At 32.5% G+C, this 17764-nt stretch overlaps 1 protein-coding gene across 1 annotated transcript; it reads left to right on the plus strand.

Moving 5' to 3' along the window:
- Positions 1–295: 295 nt before the first annotated feature.
- On the plus strand, positions 296–2358 carry LOC114714990 (zinc finger BED domain-containing protein RICESLEEPER 2-like). Its single transcript, XM_028899780.1, has 3 exons — positions 296–889; positions 965–2240; positions 2318–2358. Exons 1-3 carry the CDS (start codon positions 296–298, stop codon positions 2356–2358), a joined length of 1911 nt encoding a protein of 636 aa, XP_028755613.1.
- The last annotated feature ends 15406 nt before the right edge of the window (positions 2359–17764 follow it).

Below are 17764 nucleotides of genomic sequence, written 5' to 3' on the forward strand. Positions count from 1 at the left end.
AACTTTGCTGTGATTTTGTGAAGTGTGGTTTGACTGGCTGTGAGGATATATATTGAATTCGAACTGAGGATATATTGTCATTTAATGGAAGTGTCATCCATGCATGATTCGAATTGAGCTTAGTTAAATGATATATATTGTATTTGATGTCAGATTGTTGTCTGTGTTGTGAGGATATATATTGAATTCGAACTGGGGATATTGATTACTGATTAGTTAGTTAGCAATTTCAGTTGTAAATTATTTGTGTTTTTTTTTCTATTTATGCAGAAAAGAAGTTTAATTTATTTTAAAGATGTCGAATGCACAAACTGGTCAAGAAGATTATAGTGAAAATGAAAGTAGAACTATAGAAACACCTGTTAATGAAAAGGAAAAAGACACTGGTTTGACAAGTATTGAGGGTGAGGAAGGAGATGAACCGAGAGCAAAGAGACAGAAATCTGCGGTTTGGGATCATTTTGACAAGCTTCCTTTAAGCCAGACAAATGGGCAACTTCGAGCAAAGTGCAAGTATTGTCCAACAACAATTGCTTGTCACTCTTCATATGGGACAAGTGGATTAAAAAAACATATAGAGAGTTGTGTCTTAAATCCAAACCGAATTAATAAGAAGACACAATCTTTGTTGTCAAGCTCTCAATTAGGTTCTTCTAAAACATTGAGTCATCATGTATTCAATCAAGAAGAATGTAGAAAAGGTGTTGCATTATTTGTTATATTGGATGAAATGCCTTTTCGAGTTGTGGAAGGTGATGGGTTTAAAGAAATGATGACTAGGATAGAACCCCGTTTTCAAGTCCCATCAAGAGCGACTGTCACTAGGGATTGTTTGGGTTTGTATCTTGAAGAAGCGAGGAAGTTGAAAATGTATTTTAAAAGAACCAAAGTTCGTGTTTGCCTCACTACAGATACATGGACTTCTTGTCAGAATTCTAACTTTATGTGCTTGACTGCTCACTAGATTGATGAGGAATGGATATATCAAAAGAGAATCTTGAATTTTTGTGTAGTTGAAAATCATAGGGGTGATACAATTGCATCAGAAATAGAGAAATGTTTATTAGCTTGGGGCATTGAGAAAGTGTTTACTATCACAGTTGATAATGCGTCTTCAAATGATAATGCAGTGGCAAAATTAAAAGATGTTTTGAGCCATTGGAATGGTTTGGTATTTAATGGGGACTTCTTGCACTTGAGGTGTTGTGCACATATTTTGAATTTAATTGTTTGTGATGGTGTGAAGGACATGCACAAATCTATTGAAGGCATTCGCAATGCCATTAAATATGTGAGGTCTTCTCCAGGAAGGTTGCTTAAATTCAAAGAGCTTGTTGAGAAAATGAAAATTGACTCTAAGAGCCTCCTAACCATGGATTGTCCAACTAGGTGGAATTCAACTTACATCATGTTGGAGAATGCTATTAAATTCAGTAGCGTCTTTGAAAGAATGGAGAAAGAGGATAATGATTACACAAACTATTTTGTGGAGAAAACATTAATTGGTCCTCCTGATGCTTCCAATTGGAAAGATGCTAAAGAATTTGTTGTCTTTTTAAAAGTGTTCTATGACATCACTTTGCAATTTTCAGGATCACTTTATGTTACCTCAAATGTATGCTTTCAACATATAGCTGATGTGTTTGTTATCCTGCATACAAGGGCAAATAATCCTAATTTTCTGGTGTCTGATATGGCTAAGAGGATGAAAGTTAAGTATGAAAAGTATTGGGGAAAGTTGGAGAATCTCAATCCTTTGTTGGTAATAGCAATGGTTCTTGACCCTAGGTATAAAATGAAGTTTTTGAAGCTTGCTTTTCATGAGATGTTCCCTGATTCTACACAACGTGAAGCCATGACAAATAGAGTCACAAATGCCTTGTATTGTTTGTATGACTTCTATTTAAGTGGGCATGAAACAAACACATCTGAATCTCAAAATCAAAGTCAGACACAAGCATCAAGTGAACCTGCTGGCTTAAGTCAACTTCAGATGGCAATGTTGGAATCTAGGCCTCTACTGCAACTATTTGTTGCCCAAAACGAGGTTGAAGTTGAAACAGATAAATATGCAGAAGTGGAGAGGTATTTTCAAGCTGAGTTAGTTGATGTTCTTCATCCTAACTTTGATATTTTGGCATGGTGGAAAGTGAATAGTTCTAAATACAAAATCCTTTCATTGATTGCACGTGATGTCTTGGCCATGCCTGTATCCACTGTATCTTCAGAATCTGCATTTAGTACGGGAGGTCGTGTCATTGATGAATTCAAAAGTTCCCTATCATCAAATATGGCTGAGGCACTAATTTGTGCACAGAATTGGTTATCTCCATCTACATTAAAAGTAAAGGGATTTGATATTGATAACTTCAATGATACTGATATTGGTAATTTTTATTTTTTATTTTATTTAATTTATTTTTTCAGTTTTGTTTAAATACTTTATAACACTAAGGCACTAACAAATTGTTCTTTTTATGGTGTTTTTTTTTTTTGCAGAAGAGCAATTAACAGCTTCAATTTCAAATCTCTTGGAAAGTTAAATTGCTTTGTAGTTGGCTCATGGTTAGTTGTTTTGATTTATCTTTAATGTCATGGATTGAAATTTTTATATTATTATGTCTTGCTTGTTTTGGTTTGAACTGATTGTGTTATGATTGTCTTGAAAATGAATTATGGTGGATTGTTCTGCTTGGATTGCAGATTTATTATTGTGTTCTTGATTGCTAAAAAGTGATTCAAAATATTAAAGAGCTTGAGAATGCAAGACTTGCATTGCTTGCCTTGTTTCTTACTTATTAGCGTCAATTTTTTCTCCCTGTTACATATTAACATCAAATTAATACATGCATTAAGTTTTTATGCTTCTCATGTCCCCTCAACTACAGCACATGAATTAAGATAGGATCGATGGTATATATGGTCATTGAATGGATATTAATTCATATTTTGTAAATCAAGTATATGTTAGTATATCTGAGTTTAATTTTCTTTACATGTTAATAATTATATTTTTAGGAAAAAAATAAATTGACATACTTATTTGCTTGATATTTGTGCCATTTCAAAATGGATAAGATGAAAAAGGGCAAAACATGAACGTGTGCGTGTTGTAAGAAAGTTTGATATCATCAATCAAGTGTACTGTGTAGAGATAGCAATCATAGAGTGAAGACAAGTACTGGTTTGGAGTTTTGTATTCGGATGATACGAACACATCCAAGAATCATGCAATATATATATAAGTCCTCCATATGTATGTGTGTGCGTTCTCAACTGCTATATAATTTAACAGATCTTTCTATTATTAATGTAGGAGAATGTGCTTCAGTGGCGACTCCATGACCTTCAGGAACAAAAAAAAAGAATGGTGGCCTGCAGGATTTTTAATGTTACAGTTTTAGAGGTGCAGGATTAATTTCAGATGCTGATGGTGTTTTCAATATAATATCAGTGAAGCTGACCCTTGATTGTGAACTGTAACGAGGCATAAATTTAACAATGATAAGACATGTGCATTTTGTTGTAATTCTCATTAAACGGACGGTTGCATGGTATTTTAATTTGAGTACGGTGTTTTTCATTAATTAGGTAGTCTTTGATTTAATTTCTGTAATATATAAAGAGTGACTGCAGTCTCAGAGGAGTTTTTGTTAAAAAAGCAAGCAAAGGCCCAAAATTAACTTGAATTTACGGTTGCTCCAAAAAAAAAAAGAAAGCATCAGGCCCAATTCAGAAAAAGTCCAGAACTGAAATTTTAGGGGGCAAAAAAAATGGGACGAAAAAAAAAAAGAGGAAAGCAATCTCAAGCCCAATTCAGAAAAGGTCCAGAACTGAAATTTAGGGGGCAAAAAAAAATAGAACAAAAAAAAAAGAGAAAAACATTAGGCCCAATTCAAAAAAGGTCCAGAATTGATTGGGGGCAAAAAAAAAAAGGGACGGGACGGGACAGGGACACGGGACAAAAATCCGTCCTGTCCCTGTTCACCGGGACGGGACCTGTCCCGGTCCCGTCCCGTCCCGTCCTGTGAACACCCCTATAGGAGAAACTTTTTTAGGAGATGCATGCTTTCCTTTACCAATTCTAGAAGTGTAGTCTCCATCACATTAGTGGCTTGGATTTAGTGGGGTTTCTCAAGATAACAAAATTATTTCATCTATACAAAACATATGTCAATATATATTCAAACTTTAAATCAAAACTTTCACAATTCATGTAACTAAATCCCATAAGGTAAATTTTATTAAAAAGATATCATCAATATTGTACCATTCTCAAATCACATACTCATTTCAGAATTACTTATAAATAACATATCAAAATACACAGCAAGTGAAAAGTGGTTATCTCTCACCAAAGCAATGAGAAGAATATACCACAAGAATCCCCTTATTCGCCATAAGCTCACAAGCAATTTACAAAAACCAACATAACTACATATCAATCCAAAACTATTTGAGTGGCTATGAATAACAATTAGAGGTCCTAAACATCTAAGTACTCAAATTCCACCATAGCCACAAATCAACCCATTTAACCCAAAATTTGGTGTCCCAATAGCTCAAGTAACTCCTCTAAACCTTTCATTAACCCCAAATTATACAATTCAATCAAAAACCTCAATTTTACATTTAGGCTTTAACCTAAAAAGTACTCATTTGCATAATTCAAGTTTTATTAACAATCTAAACTGATTAATAATCAATTCTAACTCATATCAGCATAAAACAATCATCAAAACTCATTTCCAATCTCCACATTACCATCAACCATAAAAAAATTTCAAAAATCACAAACCCTAAGCTCCTAAAGCTTCAAAACTTCAAATGCAAAAAATCTAAATTGATTAAACACTTAGTCTAACCTATATGACTCATTTAAATTCCAATTAATCAGTTAAAACTTCAGCCATGTCAAAGTCATCAAGAAACCTTAAAATCCAGCTATCTTGATCTTGAAAAATCCTAGAGAAAAGTGTAGAAATCAAGTCTAGATCACTTATATAGGTATTAAAGAACTTGAATCTACTCCTGAATGGATGAAAATCAAAGGCCTAGGAGAGCCTGAACACTTTTGCCATGATTTTCTTTTGGTATTCACACCCCAAACTCTCCCTCTTATAATGGCCCCTAATATGATTGTTTGGGCTTTGCTTTGAGCGCCCAGGTGTTGCTGCCTTTTGCCATAGGTACAACCTGGGCACTGATTTAAGCATTTGGCTACTCATATCTTGAATTTTAGGCCTAGAAGTGTAAGAAATAACCTAAAATATGTAGGCTACTAGACTCTTTTTGGCAGGAGTCTCAGAAATTCTCTAATAAGATAGAAGAATTTATAGGGACTATATTGCAAAGTGAAAGTTTTTGGGACCGCGGGACAAGAAAGTTAAAGACTATAGTGAAGCCTCAAGAACCAAGTATGAGAAATGAGGATGACTACAGGCCAAAGGTCATATTAGAGACCTCAATGAGATGATTATTGAGGTTAAACTCTAGCAGAGACCAAATTATAATTTTGAAAAGTCTTGGGCCAAAAATGAGAACAATGAAAAGTATGCATGAAGATTTCAATAAATTTTACAAAAATGGGAAAGGATGTCCTGAAGCCCATTTAAGGTTAAAAAAGATGAAAGTACCCTAGAGTGAATTTATGAAATTCCTAGAATTTTGGCTAACTATGAATTATTAGCTAAAATCAATTATTTAAGGTATGATGAGGTTCAGATAATTGGAGAAAATGGGGAATAAGTATTTGGAGAATTATTGGAGGTCTTAAAAATAATTTCATCCCCAAAATACGAAGTGGTTAGCTTTAAAAGAATTTAAAGCTTATTTATATCCTATCCAAGGAAATTCAAAATAGAATGCTTACAGGTTAAGTTTTGGCCTAGGAAAAATTAGGGAATTTTTCTCTAATAAAAAGGGGATTACTGGCACCAAGGGACATATTTTAGGAGTTATAGAATAGTAAAAAGAAATTGGTCAAGTTTACTCCTAAATAAAATTATTAATGTTTTTAATGGGAAACAAAGGAAAAAAATATTTCTCTCCATGTGTATACAGATAAGATGCCATGTGAAGTTATTTGTGATAAGAAAAGGATGTCAGAACATGTAGCAGTAGTACTAGATAAGTTACAATCCAAAAAAGTACTCAATATGGTATAAAATTGTGAAATAGGTAAAGAAATAGTTAAGGCTATAATTATGCATGAGTTTTTTTTTTAATTTTCCTCCCTATTTTGATGCCAATTTAATGAAGAAGATGATATTGGAATTACATCATTTGTTAAGGCATAATTGGAAAGGATTAAAATAAAACTTCGTTAATCATATGTGTTAAATTGAAGAGGACACTTGGCTAGTCATCTTCTTTATTTTAACACATGGAAAGATCAAAGAGATAGAAGACAAGCTTAAGGGACAAGTGGCCAAGGAATTATAACAATTCGTGAGAGACAAAATAGGAAAACGCTTGTCTATACTTTGCCTATAAGTACCCTCTTCTAAGAGCTCAATATTTCAGCAAAAATGGAAAGCTAAAGCGGGGAGGTTTTGCAAGAGAAAAGAAGGAAAAGGGGGAGAAATAGCAAGGGAACTAAGCTAAGTTCAAGTTACCATACAAGGTAAGTTAGGGATTCTCTTAAAGGGTTTAATTGTCATGATTAGTACTTGATTTGGATTTAATTGAGGCTTGATGGCTAAAAATCTTAGGAGAACATGCTGTCCAAATGTGATTAAGCCATGGAAAGGATTAATTGATGTTAGATTAAGAGGAAGAAAGGAATAGTAATCAAGTAGTTTTGCATGAAAATTGAATGAATCTAACTTTTTCTAATTTCATGTAATTTTTGGGCAGACCTAGGTTTATGTTAGGGTTGGATTTTGATGGTTTATATGTTTTCAATATGTTTAGAATGAAAAATTATGGATGGTACAAGTGAGAAAGCAAGTTTGAATGTATTAAAATCGAAAATGGAATTTTGCCCTAGACCTATATATGTTTGGACAAAGTATGTTTGATTGGAAAGAGTTGAATTTTTTAATTCTTATCTTAGAAATGGATTTTACATGTAAATTAAATTATGTAGGAGTAGCATGTGAAATTAATTTTAGAAAGATTGGATTAAAAGTCTAAAAGTTAGAAGTTAATATATGTTGAAAAGAGCAAATTATGAATGTTGCCAATTACCATGGCTCTAGTAAGCGAATGCTATATGTTAATGTAATTAGGGTCATGTGACATCAAAGAAGATAAAATAGAAAGGTTAATCAAGCAAATTCAAAGGTTTTTTGACAAAGGGAGTAAGATAATAAATGTGACAAGTTAAAGGTAACAAACTTTATTGTACTCTTATGTGCTTAGTATTTGCTTGCATATATGACATGTTTGTTAGTTTTTATGACTTTACGAACTAATGTATTGTGTATATGATAATATTTGAAGCATGCCATAGACCCATGTGATTTATGATTAATGTATGAAGGTTTCTAAACATGTCTTTGTGTGATGAGAATGTTAAGTTTGCAAGCATGTTATGAATGCTAAGCTATACCATGTATGATTGGGGAGTAATTGTTTGCTGCTAAAACTATCCTAAATCTCGTCCTCCCTTAACCAACTATAGTAGGTATTATGCTTATGAAAGAGGAATACAAGATGAGGATAAACAAAAAAAAAAAAGAAGACAAAAATTTGAGAAATGTATTATGTCATGTATGTAATCCCTTCTGTTGATGTATACAAGAACATACCTATTGATATTATTTAGTAATGAATGGTGATATTGGCATGTAAAATTGAACATGATAATACAGGAGAATGATTAATAGAATGTTTGAATGGTTGCATGCAAGACAAGTTTGTTTATAGTATGTTAATTTGAAGTAAGGGGATAAACATTCTAACAATGAGTAAAGAATTTGAGACAGAGCAAAAGTGAAACAAACAAGTGATTCTACCCATGAACTTTTGGAGTTATTAGTACACATCTAAAGCTGCAAAATGGGTGGTAGATCATTTAAAATGGATGTCTGTGCTAGAAGTTATGATTTTTCAAAGTTAGGACAGAAAAACTATAAAGTACAATTTGAACAAATGAATAGTACATTTTTATATATTTTTTGTATTAAATGAGCAAGTAAATAACCCAATGAGTATTTTTTTTCTATAGAGAATTACAAGATCTTGAAATGGAGACTTTAATCACCTTAATATAATTTTTTTATAATTAGTTATGAGTTTTTAAAGTGAAAAAAATCTGGAATTAATAGTAACCCAAGAATTAAAATGTAAGATTTTAATGTCTGGGCTTAATTTATGATTCACCTGAACTGTAATGCTTCCAAATATGTGTTCAAGAGGGTAAAATGACAGGTGTTTGACCTAGTCCCTAATTTAAGTAGCTGGTTCATGAAGCATGTTGAAGGTTTTTCTTACCTTCTCGTATCATATTCTAACATTTTCATACTACCAAACATCTATAACCTTAGAGATCAAAGAATAATCAGATTAATTACCCAAATTCAAGCGTAAAGAACCACTAAACTTGAAGATTAAAACTTAGAATATTACAACTCTCCCACCTAAGGAATTTTGCCTCGAAAATTCAAACAACTACACACAAAAACAACAAACAAGCTCTTACTAAGAAAACATGTAAGGATACTCATATTCCATTCGTTCCTCGGTCTCCCAAGTGGCATCAACAATATTAATGCCCCTCCAAAAGACTTTACAAGTTGAATGGTCTTGTATCACAATTGCTTGTCTTTCACATCCAAAATCCATTCTAGTTCAACTCTATAGGTAAGATTTTCTTATAGCTCAACATCTTCAGGCTTGATAAGTCGAGATGCATCTGGATGATACTTGTAACATCCATACTTTTGGGCCTAGAAGTACCAAAATTAGCCTGAATTGGGCAGACTACCAGACCTCTTATGGCAGGAGTGCCAAAGGTTCCCTAGAAGGACAGAGGGATTCCCAAGGACTTAATTGTAAAAGAAAGTTTTCTAGGACTAAGAAAAGAGGAAGTTAGAGACTCAGATGAAGTCTCGGGGCCTAGAAATGAGAAATAGAGATGAATGTAGGCTAATAGTTAGGTTGGAGGCCTCAATGAGATGGATGTTGAGGTTAAGCCAAACCAGGGATAAAATTGTAATTTTGCAAAGTTTCAAGTTGGTAAGGGTAAAAATGGAAATTATGCCCGAAAATCCCAAAAAATGGAAAATGGTAGGTTAAGGCTTGAACACTTCAAAAAAATTTTAGAAAAATAGGAATAAGGTTCAGAGGCCTATATGAAGCTTAAAATGATGAAAATACCCCTGGAAAGAATTTGTGGAATTCCTAGAGTTTTTGACTGATTTGGAATATTATTAAAAAATAATTATTTAAAGTATAGGGAGGCCCTAGATAATTGGAAGAAAATAGAGAAAAATACTTGAGAAATTATCACAGGTTTTAAAAATAATTCTGTCCCCATAAAGCGAAGAGGATGACTTTAATGGAATTTAAAGCCTATTTACATACTATTCGGGGAAAGTCAAAGTCAAATGTCTAGAGGTTGACTTTTGACTTAATAAAAATTAGAGGAATTCCCCGTGATGAATAAATAGTATTGGTACCCGCAGATAGATTCTTGGAGTTGTGGACTGGTAGAAAGAATTCGGTCAAGATCACTCTAAAATAAATATTATTAATTATTTAATTATTTTAATGGAAGAACAAGGGAAGAGCATCACTCTCACTTTGGGCATGTTATATAATGCCATGTGAATTTATCTGAGATGAGAAAATAATGCCAGAACATGTCCTAGTGGTTTTGGGAAGGTCAGGACCCCAAAAAGTACCCTATACGATGCAGAATGGCAAGATAGGTGGGAAATGCCTAAGGGTGGTATTTTGCACGGATTTTATATTAATTTCCTCCCTATATTAATGCCTTAATGATGAAGAAAAATGGAAGAGACAAGTGTACAGTTAGATGAGAAAAGAAGGTATTACGTGTACGGCCAGATGCAAGACACGTGTACGGTTAGATGCAAGACATGTGTACGGTTGGATCAAAGGCATGTGGATTGATGATGTAAGCATGATGTCATCAAGATGATGTAAGCATGATGTCATGAGACACTTGTCATCGCAAGATTAAAAGAGAAAATGGATGACCCAGATCAAGCCGTGTATTTTTAAGATCAACGGCCCAGATTCAGTCTTACTTTCGTCCAAGCTCATGGCAACCTTGGAGAAGCTCTGGAAAAATGGTTTCTAGAGAAAGAAAGAAGAGGGAGAAAGAAAGGCCAAGTGGTCCCACGCAAGATCAAGCTCTAAAACAAGGTATGTTCATGGTTTTTGATGTAGTTTTCATTACTCTTGTTGTTGTTGAGCTTGATTATGGATTTTAATGATTTTTGGGAGCTTGGAACCCTTAGGGGAGGTGCTGCACGAAATTGTTAAGGATAAGGAAAGATGAAATTGATGGTAGAATCATGTTCAAAGCCTTGAAAGGAACACAATCAAGTGGTTTTATGCTGAAATTGGTTGAATTTCATGATTATGTAACTTGAGAAAATGTTTCATCCAGACCTAGTCCTTGTGCCTAGGATGTGATTTTGATGATTTTGATGCTTCCAATGTGTTTAAAATGAAAAATTGTGTATGGATAAGATGAAAGAATGAAGTTGGAAGCATTGGAATCAAAACTGGAAATTAAGTAGCAGATTTTGGTTTTGGCCTGGAACTAGGGGAAGAAATTGGATTTTGATGAATCTAAGCTCATCTTTGGATTCCTTGGGTAAAATTTTGTAGGAATGGCCTAAGGGAATAATTTTTACAAAGCTAAAACATTACATTATAAATTAAGAAAAAATGGATTAAGTTTAAGGACATAAGTCTTCCATGTCGTGTAATTCTTGGTCCTAATGAGTAATGTGACCCTTGTGGTTGTGATTAGGACCTTGATGCATCCAAGAGAAGGTTTGGATGTGGTTGAGCAAGCAACCTTAATGGTTGGAAGCAAAAGGGAGTAAGAAGAAAGTTTAAGGACATAAGGTAGCAAACTTGACCTTACTCTTATGTGCTTGATATTTGCTTGCATGTACGATATGTTTCTATGTTATATGATTTTATGAACTCATGTGTTGTGATTGTGAATGTGTTTGAAATATGCCATAGGCCTATGTGTTTTATGATAAATGCATGATGATTTCCAAACATATCATTATGTTATAGAGATGTTAAGTTGCAAACATGTTATAAATGCCAAGCTTGCCATGTATGTTTGGGTGATTATTGTTTGCTACTGAGATTCTCCCAAATCTCACCCCTTCCTAACCAACTTTTTGGGTCAAGTATGATGAGCAATGATTGCATGAAGGAGAGCATGAGAAGGAAGGAGAAGAAAGTAGAGAATTATTAATGTTAATGATTAAAGCTATTGGTTAATGTATAATTCTCCTATTGTGTAAATTATGTATATGAATGGCAATTATGTAACGTATTTGTTTAGAATTTTTATGGCATAAATGAAAAGGTATAAGAATGAATGGGAAAGGATAGGGCAAAGTTATGCATGCCAAAACAATAAAAAGGATTAAAGCAAAAATTGTCTAATGAATAAAACGTAGGTGTTGCAACAGTCAATTTTCAGCTCCAGTTTGACCTATCAAATGAAAGAGTTAAACCATGAAGTTTGGCAAACATGTTGTACACATCCCAAGCTTTAAAATGATAGGTAGAACACCTCAATTGGGTGTGTACACAAGGAGATACGAATTTCCAAAGTTGAGGCATGGAATCTGAAAGTTCCATATTTTACCAAATGAATAATAACCCAAGTAATTATGTTAAAATTTTAAATCCACGGGCTTATGTCGTGATCTGCTTGAACCATAACACTTATGAATATGTACTCTGAGAGGTAAAAGTAAGGATATTTCAATACTTTTTTAGTGGTAACACATGGAGCACATCATGTAGACTAGACAAGCTTGATGGCAGGGTTATTTGGTAAGCAATAGGCCCGGTCTACTCTAAAATCTCATAAGGCCCCCATGAACCTAAGGGTGACATTCTTTAGCCTTGATGGATTTACTAATATGGTAGTGGGCGGAACCCTTAGACTAAAATGTCGTTCTAGTTATCCTTTTTAGTATACATTCAAAAGTGTAATGACTCAAGCGGATCATAAAATAAGCCCGTAGATTGAAAATTCAAAATTTAATTCTCATGTTACTATTCACTGGTAAATTTCATATTTTTGGTCTAATTTTAAAATTCATATCTAATTATAGAAAGACTGTATTAAGGTGATTTATATCTCTATTTAAAGCTCTTTTAATTTTATATAGGAAAAAAAATAAATCTAGGCTTTTATCACGGAGAATTTCTGTAATTTTTCTCATGTCAAAAGTCAACTCATAGATAGTTTATTTTGACTTTTGGTGGATAGTGTTGAAGTAGGCTTTAAATTCTGTGAAAACCAACCTCTTCACTTTCTAGGGACAAAATTATTTTTAAAACTTGTGATTACTATGTATTATTCCTATTTTTTCTCCCATTATCTGAGGGCTCCTCATATTTTAAATAATTTAATTTCGATATCCATAATTAGCCAAAACCCTAAGAATTTTATCAATTTGATTCAGGGATATTTTCATTACTTTTAGATTCATACAGGCTCAGAACCTCATTTTTCATTTTTTTTGGGAATTTTTTGGAATTTTTGGACATTGTTTCCATTATTGCCATTTTTGGCTTAAAACTTTTCAAATTTGAGATGAGGTCCCTGCTTGGGTCTAGTCTCAGGAATTGAAACATCCTTCTATTTAACATCTTTAGTACACATTTGAAGCGTTACAATTCAAGCAAATCACAAAATAAGCCTATAGATTGGAAATTTAAAATTTGATTCCCAGGTTACTATTCACTAGTAAATTTCACATTTTTGGTCCAACTTTGAAACGTTATAACTAATTATAGAAAAATTGCATTGAGGTAATCAAATCTTCATTTAAAGATATTTGAATTATCTGCAGGAAAAAATATAAATATAGACTCATACCTTCTCAATTTGTATAGTTAATTCGCGGGAGTTTACTGTTTATTTGGTAAAAACTGTACTTTTTCATATTGTCTGTCCTAAATTTGAGGAATCATATCTCTTGGCACACATATCCATTTTAAGTGATTTGCCAATTATTTTAAAGCTTCAGATGTGTACTAATTGCTTACAAAGTTTTAAGGGAGAACTCATTTATTTACTTCATTTTTGCTCTATCTCAAGTTTACTGCACATTAAGGGTCATTTATCCCCTTTACTTTGTATTAACAATTCATATTTATTTCTTGTATGTTCATAATCATGCCAACATTGTATAATTCATTTTTATGAATTCACATGATCCATTGTCATCATTTAACTTTACAAAATATCATTAGCATTATCCATACATATATTGACATGGAAATTACATAATGTGATAAATATATTTCCTCAATTCTTCTCTTCTTTTCTTTGCTTCTACTTCATGTATCCTCTTGGTTGCTCATTAACACTTATTAGGGTTAGTTAAGGAGGGTGAGACTTGGGAGAATCTAAGTAGCAAAACAATAGTTATCTAAACATACATAGTAAGCTTGGCATTCATAATATGCTCGCAACTTAACATTTTTATAATGTAATGAAATGTTTGGAAAGTATCATCCATTTATCATAAAACACATAAGCCTATAAGATACTTTAAATATATTCACATTTACAACACATGAGTTCATAAAATCATATAAATATAAAAACATGCCATACATGCAAACAAATACCAAGCAAATAAGAGTAGGATAAAGTTTACTATCTTTAGCCTTTTACATTCAATCTTTCCTTTTTCTCCCTTTGCTTCCAACCATCAAGGTTGATTGATCAATATTTCCTATTCATCTTTTTTGATGTCACATGGTTCTAATCACATTAATATATCATTACTATTCATTTATTAGAACCATGGAATCAATGACATTTATACTTTGCTCTTTAACATACTTTAACCTCTAACTTTTGAGCTTTAATTCCAGTCTTTTTAAAATTAATTCCACATGTCATTTCTCTATAATTTTGCATGTAGAATCTATTTTTAAGGTCAAATTAAAACAAAATCCAACTTCTTCCCTATGAACAAGCCTTGGCCCAAACATATAGGGTTTAAAGGCAAAAATTCCATTTTTAATTTTAACGCTTTCAAAGTTACTTTCTCACCTTTATGCTGCATAATTTTTCATTCTAAACACATTGAAAGCATTTAAATAATCAAATTCTAACCCTAATATCATCCCTAAGTTTGGCCAAAATTCTCATAAAATTGGGAGAAGTTGGATTCTTTTCAATTTCATCACAAAACCACTTGATTGTTACTTTTTTCTTCCTTTTAATCATTAATCTTCCATCAATCTATCCTTTTCATAGTTTAAACATAATTGAACAACATATCATCTTGGGGTTTAATGCTTTCAAAATTTAACAAAGATCATAACCAAGCTTTACAAGACAAAGGATGTCATAGGATATATTAAAAACCATAATATTACATTTTCTTGAAGCTTGGATTTGCCTAGACTTTATGTTCTTCTTCTTCTCTCTTTTTTCTCTCCAAAATTTTGTGCTCCTTTTGCTTTTCCTCTCTTGTCTATCTAAACACACAAACAGGAGGGAGAAAGAGGTATTTATAATGTAATCCAAATTTATTTTATGGTAATCCTTTAAATTTACCATTTACCTTCACTATGCACCCTTGTCTTGATCTTGCTCTAATCTCCTTGTGACTTTGCCACATAAACCCACTTAGGTGTCCTAGCGTTCAATACAAATGTGTCACACCTTACCTTTAGTCCCTTTTATACATCTAATAGAAGTAATTGGGACCACTTTTCAAGTCATTAATTTGAGAAAATCCAAGTTGCAAATTTCTTTTTCTTAGGTCACTATTCACTTGTAACCCTAAATTGGGTCAAATTTTAAAAAATATAACTAATTCTGAAAAAAAAAAACAAAATAAAGTAGTTCCAAATTCTATTTGAAGTTCTTTGGATTCTCTTCTAACGAAAATAGTCACTGGGCAATTACTCTTAAAATTTGAGCCTAGTTTTAGATCAAATGGTTACTATTCATTTGGTCTTTTTCAATTTTTTGCATTTTTGCCTAATTTTAGATTGGGTATAACTTTCTATATAGATATCCAAATTGGACAAAATATGACTCATTTTAAAGCTAAAAATGAGCTCTAATTTCGTGCTAAAATAGGCAAACTCAATCATTTGACTAGATTTTTGTGTATTCTAAAATTGAGTGCTTTAGAGTTATTTTTATCCCCTAATTACTTTAACATTGCATATTAAGTCCATAGCTCTTCATACCAACCATTTACTCATGCAATTAGGCATCATAGCATGTCTTAATACACACACACACACACACACACACATATATTAAAATATCATGTGAAGTCATTCATATAAGCCAAATTACATAATTTCATATATTTAATAAAAAGGTTCAAAGCCATATAATATCACAACATATGGCATTCCTTCAAGGTATAGCCACCTCTTTTCCTTTCTTCCTTGAAGTAATAGATCCTAAATGGTTTGTTTGAACATTAGGAGGGTAAGATTTCAGGAAAATCTTAGTAGCAAAGCATGATAATTAACATGTCAACAAGCAAAGTATAACGTGTTACATGTCACAAGCTATTTCATGCCGCTTCTAAATGCACATGCCATGGAAAGGTGATAGCATGGTTTCCCAATCATCAAACTTAACATTGCATATAGCCAAGGCATTTCATGCATAGAGTCAAACATACCATCACATAATTATCCTAACCACATCATGGCATAGCAAAATGTAACATACACGTAGCCAATATATAATGCAGGTCAACATAGAAATTGTAAATGCTTGCTTCCTCTTGATGAACTTAGCCTTTTGTCTTCAAGTTCCTCCCTTGCTATTTCTCCTCCTCCTTTGATGCAAAGCCTATTGGTAAAATAATAAGGCATCACACATTACTAACTTATCCAATTTAAACTATCAATATAACCTTTAACCTTTTTTATTGATTTTTGGGTTAATGTTTCTAGCTTTGATTCATTGAATCCCTTGGTCTTTTCCTACATAATTTTCCATGTAGATTCTATATTGAAAAAATTGCAATAAAAGACCCTTGAATTAGCATAATAGTGAAATGGGTACTTGAATAAGTTTAATTATTTGGAGAGACTGGGTCTTAAATTGCAATTAGCACATCGCACCTAAAAGACTAAAATGTCTCTATTATTGGAAACCAGATGGTAGCAGTAAGAAGAGAAGGAAGGTACAATGTGTTTTGCAACTTCCAAGCTTGGAAATCAAGTAAGTAACCTTTCTAACTACACTCTCATTGTATTCTTCCATCTAAGACCGAGCAATGTGATATTGTTCTTCAATTTTGCGAGTTCCATTGTCAATCACTGGGTATTATACTTTAGGAGGGAGTGAGAGGTGAAGTTAATGACGAAAGATGTTAATTGGAGGAGGTTGTGGTTAGCTTAAGATGAAATATTTTTGTTTTTCTAATCTGATTGTGCATGTATGACTTCTATGGGTTTGGTTACGATGGAGAGGGGTTACAATATGAGGAATGGTGAAGTGTGAGAGGGAAAATAGAAGGATATAATGATTGTTAATTTGAGTATGAAGTTTTAGGGGCTATAGTGAAGGGAGTGAATCAGAATGTTATCATTTTTAATGTTGAAGTTGTAAAATTCTAATGTTAACTTGGCAATTGAAGAGACTGTTACTTTTAATTTTCCTATGTAAATGATTGAGCTGATGGAATAAAATTACATTGAATTCAAACCGGATTTTCCTGTCTTTTGTTGGTAGCTTTATAGTATTTTTCAAACCTGATCTTCTACTAATCTTTCTAATTAAAATGGCTAATTACAGAAACTAGTTACTATCAAAACATCTTTGATTTTTTGTTATTTAATTTACTATTATTGTAATTTCACCTAATAATGTTATAACTGCAAGCTTGTTATTATGATGACAACAACATGACACAAAGACCTGGAAATGTTAGTCTTTTGTTTATGGGCAGAACAATATTTATCACATCCTAAAATTTTTTACCTGGCTATAAGGGATTAAAAATTGGGATGAGGGGTAGTGTAGAAATTAGACGGGGAGAAGAAATAACTTTTGGTGTGAAACCCTGATAAGGTACGAGCTGGTATTTTTGTGATTATCAATCTAAGAAGGGCAAAACAGGAAAATTTGAGAAAAATTCTAGAAAATTCTCAAAAAATGGAAAAGTGTGAATTAGAGGTTTTGAAAACTTAATTGAGGCCCAAAAGGTAGAATTATGGTGAAAATAAATTGTTATGGAATTTCCTGTAAATAGAGGTTTTTCAGAAAATTATTGGGAAATCGAAAGAAAATAATTATTTTAAGTAGTTGGAGGCCTCAATAAAATTATGAAAAAGTTGTATAATTTATCTAAATATTTATTTGAATTTATAAAATTTATTTTAGGCTTTAGAAGCTCAAGAATTAATTTTAGAAAATTTATTTCCCCTCAAATTTACCGATAGAGGCCTAATCAGAAAAAATTCAAAATAAATACCTAGAGATGGCAAAAAAATCCTGAAAATTTTCAGATCATGTTCTCATATTAAAAGATGAATTATCATAGAGAGAAATGAATTTTTGGATGTCTAGAAAAATTATGGA

The sequence above is a fragment of the Neltuma alba genome, unplaced genomic scaffold (assembly GCF_004799145.2).
Source record: "Neltuma alba isolate B1F8T4 unplaced genomic scaffold, ASM479914v2 tig00011561_pilon, whole genome shotgun sequence".
NCBI classification, from domain to species: domain Eukaryota; kingdom Viridiplantae; phylum Streptophyta; class Magnoliopsida; order Fabales; family Fabaceae; genus Neltuma; species Neltuma alba.

Coding starts and splice junctions, on each gene's coding strand:
- LOC114714990 (XM_028899780.1), top strand. CDS start 296: ATGTCGAATGCACAAACTGGTCAAGAAGATTATAGTGAAAATGAAAGT. Junction 890..964: donor TGTATTTTAAAAGAACCAAA/GTTCGTGTTTGC, acceptor ACTGCTCACTAG/ATTGATGAGGAATGGATATA. Junction 2,241..2,317: donor ATCTTCAGAATCTGCATTTA/GTACGGGAGGTC, acceptor ATTTGTGCACAG/AATTGGTTATCTCCATCTAC.